The 17,073-nt window shown below is 37.1% G+C and overlaps 2 protein-coding genes across 2 annotated transcripts; both read right to left on the reverse strand.

The window, feature by feature from the left end:
- Positions 1-1,565: 1,565 nt before the first annotated feature.
- Positions 1,566-11,477, reverse strand: LOC145554952 (OX-2 membrane glycoprotein-like). Its single transcript, XM_081615942.1, has 7 exons — positions 11,325-11,477; positions 7,059-7,397; positions 4,629-4,928; positions 3,918-3,956; positions 3,759-3,837; positions 3,629-3,662; positions 1,566-3,483 (listed from the first exon to the last, which is right to left on the reverse strand). The coding sequence occupies exons 1-7, from the start codon at positions 11,380-11,382 to the stop codon at positions 3,475-3,477; spliced, it is 858 nt and encodes a 285-aa protein (XP_081472068.1). The 5' UTR covers positions 11,383-11,477; the 3' UTR covers positions 1,566-3,474.
- Positions 11,478-13,591: 2,114 nt separating this feature from the next.
- Positions 13,592-15,383, reverse strand: LOC108166955 (uncharacterized). The gene is made up of 7 exons (XM_081615966.1): positions 15,317-15,383; positions 15,220-15,234; positions 14,793-14,957; positions 14,253-14,549; positions 14,128-14,154; positions 13,971-14,049; positions 13,592-13,875 (listed from the first exon to the last, which is right to left on the reverse strand). The coding sequence occupies exons 3-7, from the start codon at positions 14,944-14,946 to the stop codon at positions 13,833-13,835; spliced, it is 600 nt and encodes a 199-aa protein (XP_081472092.1). The 5' UTR covers positions 14,947-14,957; positions 15,220-15,234; positions 15,317-15,383; the 3' UTR covers positions 13,592-13,832.
- Between the last annotated feature and the right edge of the window lie 1,690 nt (positions 15,384-17,073).

Consider the following 17,073-nt stretch of genomic DNA (forward strand, 5'->3'; position numbering starts at 1 on the left):
AATTAAAAGGCCCTGATGTGGATTTTTCATTACATTTTTGTTGTTCTGTTCTAAGTAGTAATTCAAGCAAAAGGCAAGTCCAGATATCGGATTCATATGAAATGCAGCACATTTGGCATATCTTTGTGAAGGACAACATTTCTGGATCAGACTTATCCTTTTATTTTTTATTATTTTAATATTCCCATTTTCTGAAGTATTTAATTGTGGGTTTTATTAAATGAAGTCTTAGTTATCAAAATGAACGTTTAAAATTTGAAGTGAGTAAAGAAACTAAAGATTGTTTTCATAGACTGCAACAAAACAAAGGAAAATTTAATTTTAAAAAAACCTAGAAAAAAGTATTTGATGAAGCGACGCTTCAAACACCAAGTAAATTCTGGATTGTAATTTTAGATTTTCTTTGTTGTTTTGTTTAGAAAGGAAGGAATCAGAGAGAAATAAACTAAGGCACAAGAAACAGATCCCTAATCAAAGTTTCAATGTAAACATAAAACATTTGAAACCAAGACAAAGTTAGTTACTGTCCAGCGCAAAAGTACTTTATAGATTTACTGGCATAAACTACAACAGGCTCAGCAGAGAGAAAACGTCAGAAAAAAGCAGATTGAAGCCACAAACTCGGTTGTTTGGAGTTACTTAAAATATGATTCAACAAGTAAAAAATCTGGAGCAGTAAAACTATTAAAAGTACATTAAATTATTTAATTGTAGGTCAAACATGAATTTCTCCCCCTCGGTTTAACGGCTGCTGGCTCTGCGCCAGCTTTGTTTAAACTGAACTGTTTCAGTAGTTTAGCAGTGTTTGTTCTCACCTTTCTGAAACGATCCTATTAAGATAAAAAGACAGAAAATCAACCAGATTCCCTCCATGTGGCATCGTATGGAACCCCATAGCACCGCAATGTGATTCTGGAGCGGTAGAAGCAGAGAATGAGGTCGATGTGCTAAGGCTCTCCCTAAGTAGAGGCCCCTCTAGTTCTACTAGTTCTATGCTCTGCGAACGGAATGATAATGTGCCTTTGCTGTAAAGCTGCATGCTCTGTGTTAATTCATAATATATGACTTTAAGCTTTAACAATCAGTCTGAGGTAATATGCCAACTTATTTAGATATATAGTATATTTATGTAAAGCTGCGATTTATCTTTATGTTTATGTTATAAGCTTGTATTATTGTGCTTTGTCTACAGAAATCACACTACATTTGTGATGGAAACCAAAAAATAGACAAGAAGACGAGGAAACAGGAACAGGATGATCTGACATCTGGAGAGTTAATTCCTAAACAAGGAGCAAGTGATTGATTAGAAAGTGGTTGCAGCTGGGACTAAAGACAAGAAACTGAAGATAGACATTGAAACAAACTAGAAACATAAGAAATGGTTACTTTTAGAACCAAAAGGGCAACTAGAAAAAACACAGAAGTTTAAGGAAAATAGGTAAACAGAAAATACAAGTTTTCACACAAAAACAAGAATGAAGAACTACAGACTGCTATGAAGAACTGAAAAGGAATATGCAAAAAAAAAAAAACTGAAAAAAAAAAACAAAATCAATGCTTACTATTTTTTAATGCACCATCTTTAATGAGTAATGCAGATCAAAGCTTACAGACAGGGGACATCAGTAGTTTAGAATTGATGCAAAATGTAAATTAGAGACTGAAAGTAAACCCATAGTTTGGTGTCCTGTTGATAAAACAGATGAAGACAGGGTGCAAAAGAATGTAATAATAATAGTAATAATAAATGAAACATTTCTGTAAGTAAATCACGACTAATAAAGTACTTTATGATAGAATCATATTTTAACCCATCCATCATATTGGATCCTGTCCTTCTGTCTCACTCCACTACTTTCAGTCAGTATCAATAACAACAGTGCAATATTATTCATTACTTTAGCTGTAACTTGGTGTTTTCCTTCAGCTCAGCTTAAAATGCTGAAAATGTTTCTCAGTCAGATTTGCAAAGGCAAAATCCAACTGCTGAGTTCCTTCATAACCCTCTGAAATCAAAGTGCGTTTTCTACATTCGTACTTGAACCTCTTCCTCATCATATGTGTATATTTTTACATCCAGAAGAGTCTATATATTACATCGCATAGATGCAGATTATTGTTTGGCAGCCTTTTTGCATTATTATTTATTGTAAATGTATATTCTTAGAACATTTGTTGCCTGGCTTCACATAAAGAGGTACGATAGATGATTACCTCAAAGCTATGTTCTATTTTTTTTCAGAGCACAATACCAATACGTTCATGTCGACATCATGAAAAAATAAATAATTAATGGATAAATCTTTTTCCTGAATATTTACAACATTTCTTTGGCTCCAATTTGATTTTGTTTCAGTCGACTTTTTACAGCTACTGTTGTGTGAGTTACTTGCCACATTTGTGTTTGCTGGTAATATTCTCAGACTTTTTTTCTTGTTAAAACTAACTTGTCTACATTATTCCTATGGGTAAACACCGGAGTTCCACTTACCCAAGACACTTTTGCACACGTTCACATACACAGATCAAGAAGCAACTTGGATTTAAGTTTGTTACTCTTACATCAACATATGATAGGAGGAAACTGAAATCCAACCCACAACATTCTGATTGCCTGAGAACCAATCTACCCAATAGGCTTGTCAAAATAATCAATATCTAAACACAATTAGAACTAGAAAAAGGAATAATTCAAAAATAAAATTGATAAAGACAGACCAATACATATTTGCTCACATTGTTGCACTTCTTCCAGTAGCAGCGCATCAACAAACAGAAACTCACCATCTTGTCAATGAGCTGCTGGAAGGATTAAAATCTGCTACAGCAAATTCAACCAGAACACAATATTAACGTCTCTTTTAATCCACAAGGTGAAAAACAGAGATGTCTGATAAAAGGAGAAAGGGAAGAAACTTATGCTGAATACTAATGTGCTAATGTACGGCTGCTGCTTAATATATTGTTTTTTTATCTAGAAAGAGTTGCAGCAGTATCAAAAATAATATATATATATAAATATAATAATCATATTAATATATCAATATCAAGCTTGAAATTTTAGTATTTTATATCAATTTGATCAGAAATTGTTGTCTTTGTCAAATCTACTTATTTTAGCTCTATATCATGTTATAATGTTATTCCCTCATCAAACACATACCTGCATTGTTGCCTTGACACATTCATGCATGTCTAAAAAAATTCTGAAATCTTCATTGGCAACCAATAAGTTATTTCTGACATGAACAAAACATATAAAAAACTAAAGGTTATTTGATCACGCTATGAAATGAGACTATGTGCATGAAATATATGTAGCGTTTTTCATACAACTTTGGATAAAGGTCCTCTGTTTAATCAGACACCCAAATGAGGTGATTCTGTTGTCATTGTGATGGATGGGTCTCGCTGTTTTGTCTCTGCCTCTCAGATGTTCATAGTCTGACGTCTTTGTTCAACACTGGTGAGTCATACAAACTGAAAAACAAAATGAACATGTTAGTAAGAAATGAATCTGCTTTGTAATGTTAGGAAATCTAGAGTATACACATTAGAAGAGAATGTAAAAGATGAGATAAATCTCCATCTGTGTAGCGGAGGAATGAATTAATAAAATCCTTACTTTTATTGTGGCGTTCTCTGAAGGATTCATATTCCTGGGAAAGATTTTAGAGTCAGTAACCCAAATCAAATCTGAGTCATTAATGATGTGAAATTCAACAACAACAAAAAATACTGTTTAATTGAGGTACCTGTTCTGAGATATTCTTCTGAATTGTAAAACACAAATACAGATCAGGATCACCAGGAATACAACAATCAGTGGCCATCCTTTAGGAAGAAGATGAAATGTGTTTCAACAACAGAACAAAGTTAAAAATCAACATGTGAGAATCTGAACATGAACTTACTGAAACCTCTGAAATCTGATTCCAACTGTTTATTCAAACCTGGTAAAAGAGATTCAAACATTTACAATCACAAAGTGGTCTGCAGTTTAAACACAGTGCCCAAAGGTAATCACACCCATGGAGGTCCCCATACACACACATCACTTTACTCCTATTGTTTTCCACATTTTGTTGCATTACGAATCCAAACTTTTAGTGTATTTTAGAGAGATTTTATGAGACCAGCACAATGATATGCAGATGTGAAGATGAGGGAGAATGATACATTTCAACAGAAATCTGAGAAGTGAAGCCGATTAATCTATTGCCTAAATTCACAAGAAAACTGAATGGCTTTTTAGTGTGAAGCAGATCAAAAATTAAGCAGATTGTTAATTTTATTTTCTGGACACTTGGCACTCTTCATCCAATCTGATTGAGATGGAGCAATTTAATAAAAAAAAAAAATGCAAATATTCCAGCCTCTAAACATGGAATGTTCATAGAGACATTAGTAACATAAAAATGCAAACTGGAGGGAATTCCGTCAAATATTGAAATGCGATAATTAAAACAAATGTATGCCAGACGTTTCATATTTTTATTTTTATTGTTTGAAAAGGGTCTCTTCACAATCACTTTCCCAAAAGTTTTTGGTTGAACTGTGACAAAATTGAAAAGCTTGATGGATGAGAATATATCTGTGAGGCACTGAACGTCAGAGTTCCTCACCATCATCAGATGAATCTTTGAACTCAGGAACGGTGACCAGTTGCTCTCTGAGAGCAGCAGAGTCCACTGATACTGAACATCCAACCTGTGTGCTGCTGAGAGCTGAGAGCTGAGCTGTAGTGGTGACGGTGACGGTACCGTTAGTGTTGATATCTCTGATGGTGTAGTGAGAGAAGCTGAGGTTCTGATCGGAAACAGTCAGTGTTACCATGGGAATAGGTCGACCTGTGGCTGAACAGGTCACAACCGACCCTGGAGGAGAGTTTGATCTGCTGACATCAATGAAGGGACCATGAAGCTCTGTGGACAACAGACATGATGGTTGACATTAAGTTATAGAAATGAACCCTGTCATCCTCTTGGTGCATGCTAGGTGGTAGCATGCTGGATTAGCTGTGACTTTCATACCACTTTTTTAAATGACTCCTTCTGGTTTTGACTGCTTTGCAGCTTGAAAGCAGTTTTGCTACTGATTTATTTTTGGGTATTTGTCATGATGCGCAACCATAACAAGAAGGTGACTTACAACAGGAGTAACTTCTAAAGAAGAGCTGCAAAAGCAAATGTGGATTAGCAGTGCTTATGAACAACAGATGGTGTCGTCCAGGACATGTTGCTGTGAAGTGTCGTTTCTGGAACTGTCCATATTATTTACCAAGAGAAAATGTTACTTTGACAACTGCTCACATTCCACACTCAGCTGCTACCGACAACGCGTAATTTCATCAGTTCAGTTGTTGCTAACGATGTGACACCACAATGCATTTGTGGCAACATTTGTGGATTTCAGCCACGCCTAAATATCTGCTGCAGTTACATTTCAACAGTTTGACAGCTGCCCTACCAGAGAAAACAAGACATTGGATTTCTCTTGGGTAAATGTCAAAGATGGACACATCTCCAAAGCAAAACCTTCTCTTGACAAATCAAAAAATATTAAAGATGTGAGGTAAGGCATGAAGAAGATCACAGATTTTCAACACAATGGATGATTTGACAGATGGTGGTCTGGATAGAGCAAATGAGCTGAACTCATTCTTCAAACAATTCAGTTCAGGAACAAGCTCATCATCCTCATCCTCTCCTGCTCCCAGCCAAACAGACGTCCTACCCTCCTTTCATTTGACAGCTTTCCTGTCAAGCCTCAGATGTTTTATTTTCTACCTCAGTAACGGATTCTACTGCTTTCCACCAACTCAGGAGATGCAGCTGCTCTATTTGCCTCCCCTTCCACTTCTCTGTATCTATAAAAAAGTATAAAGAGGCAGCTGGAGGACTGAACCAGAACAGCCCAAGAGTCTTGAATGCCTGTACAGAACAGCTGCTGAGCAACACAGGAGCACCACAGGGTACTGCACTCTTACAGTTCCTTTTCACTGTGTACACTTCTGACTTCCACTGCGAAACAGACTCCCGTTATCTACAGAAATATTCAAATGACTCTGCAGCTGTTACTTGTGTCAGCGATGATCCAGAAGCTGAGTGCAGAGAGGACTGCTGTGTGTCATGGTACGGGAACAATCATCTCATCTTGAATATGAACAAAACAAAGGAGTTGATTTTAGATTTAGATTTTTAGGATCAGAGTTAGATCAAACCCCATTTCCATCAAGGGTAGGGTTGCCACCTTTCAGAAATTAAAATTAGGGACCCTATATATGTGAAAAGCGGAATGGGGGGGAGGTACTACGGCGGCAGCGTAGTGTGTTACCCAGAAAGCATTTGGGTACAATATCGCAACACCAACACCGTTAGTCAAACAATGATTGGGGCAGCCTACTATATAAAGTACTCGGGGACCACTTCTTTATTATTCACATACACATTTGTAGAATACGGAACAAATCGCATCCCGTATCGGTTCAATACAGGACAGGTGGCAACCCTAATCAAGGGAGAAGAAGTGGAGGTAGTTCAGGATTATAAATAACTCGATATTCATCTGGACAACAAACTGACTCGAGTTAGAACAGTAAAGCTACAAGAAGGGACAGAGTAGACTTCACTTCTTAAGGAAACTAAGATCCTTCAGTGTTTGCAGAGAGATATGCTGCATATCTTCTGTTAGTTTGTTGAGGAGAGCGTTATCTTCTGCTGTCATGTGTTGTGGCAACAGCATCAGACTCAAGCGCCTGATAAAGAAGGCTGGTTCTGTTCTGGGGACGACTGTGGAAACTCTGGGGATGATGATACAAAGAAGGATTTGTCACTAAATCAATAAAATTATGAACAATCCTGAACATCCTCTTCACAAGAGGAAATAGTGTCATCTGTCAGAGGGTTTTCTAGAACTGCTGACTGTCACATGAGACCCTTTCTACTCAGTCATGAGCATCTTTTTATAGAAACCTGAATAATATGTGTAACAACATTCAATTTCCCTTTGGGATGAATAAAGTATTTTTGAATTGTATAGTTTCAGGTTCTCACCATAAACTTTCAGGCAGGTTCTTCCTGTCAGAGCTCCATCAGGGTAGGTGTTGAACAGACAGAGATAACATCCTGCATCCTCCTCTGTAACATTCCTGATAACTATAGAGTTCTTCTGCAGTCCAGCTTCTGTAAACTGAACTTTATCTTTAAATCCAGGATTCACTATTTTACCATAATACTCGCTGTAGGAACCAATATTCCTCTCTGTTTTCTCCAAGACCTTCTGCCAGGTGACCTGCTGGACGTCTTTAGTTTCCAGCAGCTGACAGCTGAGAGGAGCATCTTCTCCTAGTGCTGCTAACACCGTCTGCTGGGTTTGGATCACAGTTGCTAGACCTGCAGGAGAAAATCAAAGAAAATGGATCAGGATATCTTTATTTATATTATATATCATTCCATCAGAGTGCTTTGATTTACTCTTTCTGTATGTTCTTAGGATTGAGTCACAAGGATTGAGAAACAACCATGTTTGTCGCAATTTTATATTAAGAAGGAAACCAAATCTAGTTCACTTCTTCTTTAAGATGTGAAAAGCCTCAATGAGCTCTTAGTTTCTCAAACTGTTGGGATTTCATTGAACAGGCTGCCATCAAATAGATTTGTAATAATCTATTTACATATCCTGGTTATAAGGACATTATAAAATATTTGGTCTTTATCAGATTCTCTAATGTACAAAATCAGACCACATTTCTCCGCTGTCATTTATTAACCAGGGACGGAAACGTTACACCCTAAAAAAACTAAACTAGTGCTGCTTCCATCGGATTTTTAGCAGGGAAGTTGCAGCTCGATGATGTTGATCAAATGTGTTGATAAATGATTATAATTTTGAGAGAGCACTTTTATAAAAACAGGACTTTGGGATGGTTTTGTCTGCAGCAGTTCCAACAAAATCTAGTCTAAAAACTGGTCACAATACTGTGGTGGAAACTTAGAGAAAGATCTGTCCGGACAAGTCTGGAGAGCTCAATGGACTGAAACCTTGTTATTAAAAGCCAACATTCCTCCCCTATTATTTAACAAACAAGTCAGAACCGAGTTACTGCAGCTTAATGTGGTTCGAGAAGCTGTAAAATATATTTTTTACTCATTTAACAACACATTACAGCGTTTTGTTTACAGCGTGTAATGTTGTAAACAACAACATTACACTATAATTTTACTTATATTTAAAATTATAGAGCTAAAAGAAGGTTTTCTTTTTCTGTGAAAACATAAAGCTTACCCACTGAAGCCATTACTACAGTGTGGTACTGGGCTGGAAGACATTTTGCCATCAGATCCATTTGCCCTTCAATCTTCACATTCAGGTATTTTTGGCAACATTTACAATAACGTATTGTGTAAACACTGAAGTGAGGCAGGCTCCAACGGTACAGACAGCTGCTAGATGTTATCAGAGTAGCAGGACTGAGGACACCTGGTACCCAATTAACTCCCAACAGGGGTGGAGAATACAAGGAGACTCTTTTACCCGTTTTCTTTATGCCTGAACATGGTCATCCTAAGAAGGTCGCTTGGTTGGTTGGTTTACAGTGGTCATAACCAACATCAGTCAGTAGTGTTTCTCCTCTATAAGACCTGAAATTGCAGTAGTTTAACTCAAATTGTTTTGAGTAGAAACTGCCTGGAGTCTCCTGCTTGGTGTGTGGTTGTAATTTCACTTCCCCAGTTGATCTTAGCAACATAAAACGGGTATGTACTTTTTATAGCATACATGCAGTTTTATAGCACAGAAATATGACTATTGTTCATATATAGAAAGTACTGGCGAGCTGTTCCTCCTGCTGTTGCTGGGCCGGAAGGGGCTCACTGATCGGGGTGTGGTCATCCAGCTCTGGTGGGCGAAACTAGCTTCCAGTTTTGCCCACTGGCCAAATTTTCCAAAATCACCTATTTGTCATTTCCTTTCAGGCAGCTCGGCGGATACCCTTCTGCTTTGTTTCCTTAGTTTGGTTACTTGGGTTATTTTTCTACTGTTTGGGGATTGTTCTGTGTGGCCTCTGGTCTCGCTGTGCTATGTGAGTCACCGGTCCTGGGGTTTCTTCACAATCAAGTTTATGTTCACAAGTGCTTGGGGTGATTTATTTTGTTTTGTTTAGGAACCAGTTGCCCACATTTGAACTGTCCTCCCCCTGCTGGTATAGGCCTTAGTGCTGCTTATTATCCTTCCCATTGTGGTTCTTTAAACTTTTAAATGTCTTTTAAACATGGAACAATAAAATGTAATTTTTTTTGGTGGCATTAACTCTTTTTCTCATTAGTTTACGAACCCTAAGTGCCTTACTGGTGATCCATTTCCTTGTGTGCAATTCCCAAAGTGGCGTTGACATGTTCTAGTTACCCTGCTTGCTCTGAGGTCGATTTAAGGGGCAGAGCATCAAACATTTAATAACCCTGTGTTGCCACATTAAGATATTGCAACACAACAATGTCTTGTTTCCTCACAGTTAAACTTGAAGTTGAGCAATGTCTGTCTTTCTTTCTGTCCCTTATGAAGCAATCCTGTTCAACAATTCTGCTGACTGTCCAAACCTTAAGGCAAAATCATTCCTGAGATGTTTATAAGTGAACCATATTAAAAATAAAAGCATGTTAACTTCTGAGACTTACTGTAATAAACATTATGTGATAAATGTTCTCAAGATCTGAGTCCTAAAACCAGAGTCTAAAGTCTGAGTCTTTTATTTTGCATGACTGAAGTCAAAGTGCAGCTTTTTGTTTTCCAGGTAAATGTATGTCTTTATGTTTTCAATTCATCAGGGTTAGGAGCCGTTGAGACCTCTGTTGTTATTAAAACACGTCTTTCAGGATCTATTGTTCCTTTTGTGTGGACATCCCAGTTCCTCCAGTCTGGTTTGGCAGTTAACGAACCTTCCTCATTTCACACTTTCCCACATTGTGTCAGTTAAACATAAACACGCCTCATCAGTTACTTTAACTAGAAGCTGTTTAGCCGTTGCATTCCCTATCATTACATCATTGTGTATTCCACTGCAGTAAATGGGATTAAAACACTGTTGTCTTCAACATCTTAACCTGATTTTTATCTGTGAAAAGTAAACTAAACCAAGCATCATTATGTCTTTACCTTTTCTATTCACACTATTTGAACCTTCACATTTATTTTCATTTTAGATGAACCAGTTAGAACTTAAACCACATTTCACATTTACAGAGCCCCAGGGAGGACATGGGGGAATTTTTTGGTTGTTTCTTTTGCATTACCTCACAAAAGTATTGCATTCCCTCGCAATACTTTTGCGTTCTCTCACAATAATATACTGGTCAGTTAATGGGGCATAATTTAATACTGAGTCTTTCTTACAGTGGCCTAGGCAGCGTACTGTCTGCTCTAATATAAGGTTTTCGTAAGGTTTTTCCATGTACGTCTCATTAGTTTGTGAGAGATCTGAAGTTTTATATCTTTTTCTTGAGGATAGAAATGCATCACAAACCCATGTGAAAAACTCAAAATTCTGAGATTAAAGTGAGAATAATTTTTGAGATTAAAGTCAGAATTCTGAGATTAAAGTCAGAACTGTTTTATATTTTTCTTCCAGTGGCCCTAATCCTCTTCCGTAAAGTAGTAATTCAAGCAAAAGGCAAGTTCATGTAGTAAAGCACTTTTGTGCATACCTTTATGCACAAAAGTGCATAAAAATGTCTTTTGTGCAGAAAATTTTTACTCTCTGTTTAAGTCAGAGAGGAAAAAAACAATTAAAATTCCATAATCAAAGTTTTTTTTGTTGTTGTAAATATTAAACATTTGAAACCAAGACCCACAGTTAGTTACTGTAATATTTCACCCAACATCTAGCCTGCTGATGCATTTTATAGATTTTCTGTGAACAGGTTCAACAGATGAGAATTGAAGCCAGAAACTTAGTTAAGTTACTTAAAATATTATTCACCAGGTAAAAAGTATGCAGCATAGAGCCACCCAGCCCCGCCCGTCGGTTTAATGACTGTAGTAATAAAAAAAAAAAACGAAGCTGCTTGAAGCAGCAGTGCTGGCTCTGTGCCACCATTGTTTGAAGTGAACCCAAATGTTACAGAAGTTAAACTAAGAACCGTTCTGTTAAGTCCATATAATCAGATTTTACAGTACCTAATGAATTAATTCCGACCGGAGCGCATTTATTTATGAACAAATAAATGAATTAATGAATGAATAGGCATTCTTTCATCATAGGAATAAATTAGAAAACAAAAAAATCAACTTCCTGTACAAAAAGCTTGATCGGTGTTTGTTCTCACCTTTCTGAAATGATCCTCCGAAGGTAAAAAGACAGAAAATTAAACACATTCCCTCCATGCGGCATCGCAACGTGGTGCTGGAGAGCAGAAAGCCGAGAAATGATTCAAAGGCAACACGTGGAGCCTCTTAACGAGTAATTTGACTCCTGTCTGACTCACTCCACTGCTGTTAGTCAGTACCGACGATAATCAATATCATTCATTACTTTAGTTGCAGCTTGGTGTTTTCCTTCACTTCCAGACACCCAAACAAATCAACTTTTAATTCTGGAAATGTCTCTTCGTCAGAAAGCAAACTGTTGAGTTCCTTCTGAAATAAAAGTGATTGTTTTCTACATTCGTGCTTGGGGCTGTCTCCCTCTGTGGATGGATTATATGCATATTTTCACATCCAGAAATCAAATCAAACATTACATCACATTGATCCAAACTGTTGCAACATATTTTTATTTATTTATGTATTTTTAGCAACCATTCTTTTATATAATTACTTATTTAATAAGTTAAGAACAGCTATTGACTGGTTTCACAGTAATTAGATATTTCATTCATTATAAATCATACATTAAAAATGTTAAAAGATTTTTTTTCCCCCCTAGGTCCCAATATATTCAGTTTGATTTTGCTTTTGCCATTGTAGCTATACAATAAATTGACAAATTAGAATAGTTCAACATATAATTGAGCACTGAACTTAAAGGTAAAGTGATTTCTATTTTTTTTTTTGTTTTTTTTTTTTACTTAATTGTTAAAAAACGTCATGTGACACTGTAACATCAGACAGATATTACCCGGCAACCTTGATTAGCTGAAGGTATTGTGATTATTTGTCCTCTCAATGTGTAGCGTGTGACAGAAAAGATGAGACACACATGTTCAACTTAGCACAAAGGTTTATTCTTCTTCTGAACATACTCCATATACAACATACTCCACAGATGGCATTTGATAATCTAAACCATATTATAGATTTTTTTTTTAAGTTTGTGCTTTAAGTCAAATACCTTGTCCCTTTTTCTCAGACCATTTGGATTTGAATGATAAAATTAAAACACATGAACTGCGCTTAACATTTTTAATATGTTTTACAATTTTTATTCTGCACTAATACAATACTTTAATATTTAATCACTTTAGTTTTTTAACTGTATCCTAGCGGTCTCATGTTGAATCGCATGAAGTAACTGAACTTCATTGAAGCACTTCTTCTTCTTCCTTTTTTTATGGCGGTTGGCAAACAACTTTAAGGTGCATTACCGCCACCTTTCTGATTGGCGTATGGACCAGATGCTTTTACTACAATCTAGCCTTTCTTTTTTAGAAAACTAAAAATACTGTTAAAAACTACATCCCTGGATGACTTATGAAACTGTTCCCTTATATCTAATTTACTTTTATTTTTTACTTTTTTAATTAACACCTCTCTTTCATGAACATACTTATTACATTCTAAAAACATATGTTTTACTGTTTCTAATTTTTCACAATTACAACAACCCAGATTATGTTTATTAATTATTTTAAGAGTACTATTTAATCCTGTATGTCCAAATCTTATTCTGAATATAATATCTTCTTCTTTTTTTAATTCCACTACATTTTCTTAATTCCCCAACTTTTTTTGGATACTATGTTAAAATCTAGCATTGCCTCCTCTATCCCATTGTTCTTGCCATTTATTCTTAATATACATTTTTATAATATTCTTTATCTCATTTTTACTTATTTTAATATTTAAATGAACTTTTTTGCAGCACTTTTAGCAAAAATATCAGCCAACTAATTTCCTACTACAACAATGTGGGCAGGAATCCATACTAGTTTAATCTGAGATCCATGATTTTTAATCCTGAAAATTGAGTGAATTATATCCAATATAATATCTTGCCTTGATTCTGAATGTATGTCTTGAATACTAATTAATGCACTACTTGAATGTGAACAAGTATATACTCTGAATATTCTCTTTCATCTTTCCACCTTCTTCTTTTCTAACAGTCTCCCTTTTTTCAGTAAGTTTAAATCGACTTCAGCCTGTCCAAAGATCCATGATGGAATAACAGGAATATCAACCACAGGTTACCTATTCCTACATCTTTTACTTTATTCATAATTCATGGCATCGTTTCTGCATAGAACCAGGAGAAGGTAGAGGAGTTTGATTTTTTTCACAGATGATCCATCTCATACCGTACCGTTATAGAGAGACAGAGTGGTTACAAGTACTATACCGACTGAGGAACAGGACAGTGAAAAACACTGATAGCTTCAGGGTCAGTTTCACCATCATATAAAATAGAATTTATTCCTTTACAAGAGAAAATATTGTGTAAGATCTTCAAATGCCTCTAATTAAATTGATTTGGGCCACAAAACGTACTGCTGCAGTTATTTATCAGGAAACAAGTTCAAATTTTGGGTTCCTGTTGTCATGGTTATGGGTTGGACTCGCTGTTATGTCTCTGTTTTTCAGATGTTCGTAGCTCGTTGGATGAATGAATGAAATCCTTAAATCTCATTGTCTGTGTCAAGCTGTGAAAGTTTGTCCTTCCTGTGATTTTTAGAGGAATCAAATGAAACAGTCAAGAACAAAATGTTTCCGGGACATTAACTTGGTAAAACAACAAAATCACTGAAGTGATGTACCTGTTCAGATATCTCCTTCTGAGTCGACGTAAACATATACACAACAGCAACATCAGCAATACAAAAGTCATCGTCCATTCTTCAGGAAGATGAAATGTGTTTCAACGACAGAACAATGAGGAAAAATCAACATGTGGGAATCTGAGTATGGACTTACTGGGGACTTTAAATTGTTCACCCAACCCTGAAAAAAAAATAGATTTAAATATTTACAAACACAAAGGCATCATCAGTCACTAACTAATAATTAAATGAGATTATTAGGAAGCTCCTGACTATCACCAGATATCATTTTGACTCCAGGAACGGTGACCAGCAGCTCTCTGGGATCAGTAAAGTCCACTTCCACTGAACATCCAACCAGTGTGCTGCTGGGAGCTGAAAGCAGAGCTGTAGTGGTGACGGTGACGGTACCGTTGGCGTTGATCTTTGACCTGGTGCTGTAGTAGGAGAAGCTGAGTGTCTTCTGGTAAACAGTCAGTGTCACAGTGGGAGCCGGTAGACCTGTGGCTGAACAGGTCACAAGTGACTCTGGAGGAATTCTTGATCTTCTGACAACATTGAAGGGTCCATGCAGCTCTGTGGAGAGAACAGACATCGCCATTAACATCTAGTTATAGAAGCTAACCTACACTTTCAGGTTCTCATCATTAAACCTCAGACAGGTTTCAGCTGTCACATTTCCCAAAGGGTAGGCGGTGAACAGGCAGAGATAACATCCTACATCCTGCTCTGTTACATTCTTGATGGTTATAGAGTTGTTCTTAAATCCACTGTACGCAAACTGAACTTTATCTTTAAAGGGCGGATACACTTTTTCACCAGCAAGAAGGTTGTAGGAGCTAACATTGCGCGTCGTGCTCCCCAAGACCTTCTGCCACGTGACCTCCTGGACACCGTGAATATCCACAAACTGACAGCTGAGTTGAATATTTTCTCCTACTTCTGCTATCCAGGTGTGCTGGGTTTCGACCATAGCTGTTATACCTGCAGGGAAGCAAAGAAGATTTAAGGTGCTGTCACTGAAGTCCATTCATCATTTTATTGACCCCCCACTTTTTGGCGAAACAAACCGATCAAACGGCATTTCAAAACATTTACAGGACGGAATAGGATTCCGCTGACATCACCGATGTTTATAAAAGATAGTGTTGGAGAAAACGCAGCTTACCAGGAGTTATCCCGGTAGGAAGCAGCGATTCATCATCACACTGTACGGTTAAAAAGCAGCGGCAATGCATAAGCTCACCTTTATGTAATAGTCCTGCCAGCAGGAAGAAAACAAATCACGTGCTCTCCATCATGTGTCATCGTAGCTGGCTCAAAAAAAAAAAGTTTATTCTTACCTTGGCAAACAACAATTTGGTGCGTTACCGCTACGATCCGTTCAGGAGAGTGAACGGGGAACGAGAACGCGCGTAACTATAGACACGCTTCATGTTATTGTTTACATCCGGACGTTTTTCTTTAATTATTGTATTTGGTTGTTTTTGTTCTTGTTTAAATCAGTTGGGGTTAAAGGGAACTGAGCTTTCTTATCTCTTCTTTCTTGTGATCCAAAGAAAACAACTGAAACTAACATCAACTCAGTACTGATGCTGTTTTTCCTCTAGAGTCTATAGATTTAGAATGGAAAATAAATGTGTGCTGTTCTGTCTCTCTAACTTACTTCAATAAAACTACTTGATTACACCTGAACGCATCATCAGTGTTGCAGGTTTGGATTTTGGTTATTTGGCAGTTTTCAGTGTGTTGGCAACTGACATCTGCAATAATCGACACAAGAGGGTGCTGTTATTGTGGTAATAGTGATGAAGAGGAGGTTAAAGTTTCCTCACTGTCAGGTTGATGATGATGAGGATTGAGCTTTGAAACAGTGAGCAAGGCTGGAGACGAGTCGTAAAACATAGAAGGGCTGGTCAGACTTATTCTTTCAAAACTAAAAGCAGAAACAGAATTTGTCAAGCATGTTTGGTTGCAATCTGCAGAGTCGCATGAAAGTTTCCAGGTTTATAAAAATATGCATTATGAGCAACACCATACTAAACTGACATGAATATAAATTCTTGGGCATTATATTGCTTCCAAAATGGTTTCAAATTTGGTCACTAAAGAACTTGGACCTCTGATTCAGGTCCAGGATCCTCCAGAGTCGAAGTGTTCCTGGATCACAGAGCAGGTCTTCTGTCCATCTGCAGCATCTCTGAAACCATGACTCTCCTCCACGGAGTCCAGACCAGATTTACCCACCCGGCACTGGCTGGAGGTGGTTGGTTTGTTTTAAAACGTTCAACCATGAGTGGTGCAATTAAACTTGGTGGATGTCCATGTCTTGGTAAGACTGAATTTTTGTAACACTCCATGATATCGTCTAAGAAAGGCCAATATTGAAATATTATTTTATTTAGAAGTAACAAAGGGGATTTGAAGCACTAAAGTACACAAACTGACTTTTTTTAAAATGTTGAAAACCACATTTCACAAATAAGCACCACTTTGTGAAGCCAGAAGTTATACTGTGACAAAAGGTAAAGAAAGTCAGTTATATAAACCCTTTCTATAAATGTGTCTTGTAGAAAGTTCCTCACTATCACCAGATATCTCTTTGAGTCCAGGGACATGTTACCGTGGGAACAGAGTGACCTGTGGCTGAACAGGTCACAAGTGACTGACACAACCTTCAACCTTCAAACCTACTTCATACTGCAGAAGAACCAAGTTGCTGACATCAAGGTCAGGTTCAAGCAGCTCTGTGCAGAAAAACAAATATCATGACCAACATGACCTTATGATACAATCAGGTTCCAACCATAAACCTTCAGACAAGTTCCAGTTGTCAGAGTAGGTGGCAAACAGAGATAACATCTGCATCCTCCTCTGTAAAGTTCCTGATAACTATAGAGTTGTTCTGCAGTTCAGCTTCTGTAAACTGAACTTTATTTTTAAATCCATCATTCACTGTTTCACCAAAATACTGGCTGTAGGAACCAATATTCCTCTCTGTTTTCTCCAAGACCTTCTGCCAGGTGACCTGCTGGACGTCTTTAGTTTCCAGTAGCTGACAGCTGACTTTGGTACATTGGCGTTTTAATTTTGATCTTTA

Source organism: Poecilia reticulata, chromosome 2 (genome assembly GCF_904066995.2).
Source record: "Poecilia reticulata chromosome 2, P_reticulata-male-v2, whole genome shotgun sequence".
Lineage (NCBI taxonomy): Eukaryota > Metazoa > Chordata > Actinopteri > Cyprinodontiformes > Poeciliidae > Poecilia > Poecilia reticulata.

Coding starts and splice junctions, on each gene's coding strand:
- LOC145554952 (XM_081615942.1), bottom strand. CDS start 11,382: ATGGAGGGAATGTGTTTAATTTTCTGTCTTTTTACCTTCGGAGGATCA. Junction 4,929..7,058: donor AACCTGCCTGAAAGTTTATG/GTGAGAACCTGA, acceptor TGTTGTCCACAG/AGCTTCATGGTCCCTTCATT. Junction 3,663..3,758: donor AGAAGAATATCTCAGAACAG/GTACCTCAATTA, acceptor AATCTTTCCCAG/GAATATGAATCCTTCAGAGA.
- LOC108166955 (XM_081615966.1), bottom strand. CDS start 14,946: ATGGTCGAAACCCAGCACACCTGGATAGCAGAAGTAGGAGAAAATATT. Junction 14,155..14,252: donor TGGAGTCAAAATGATATCTG/GTGATAGTCAGG, acceptor TTTTTTTTTCAG/GGTTGGGTGAACAATTTAAA. Junction 14,050..14,127: donor TGAACAATTTAAAGTCCCCA/GTAAGTCCATAC, acceptor ATCTTCCTGAAG/AATGGACGATGACTTTTGTA.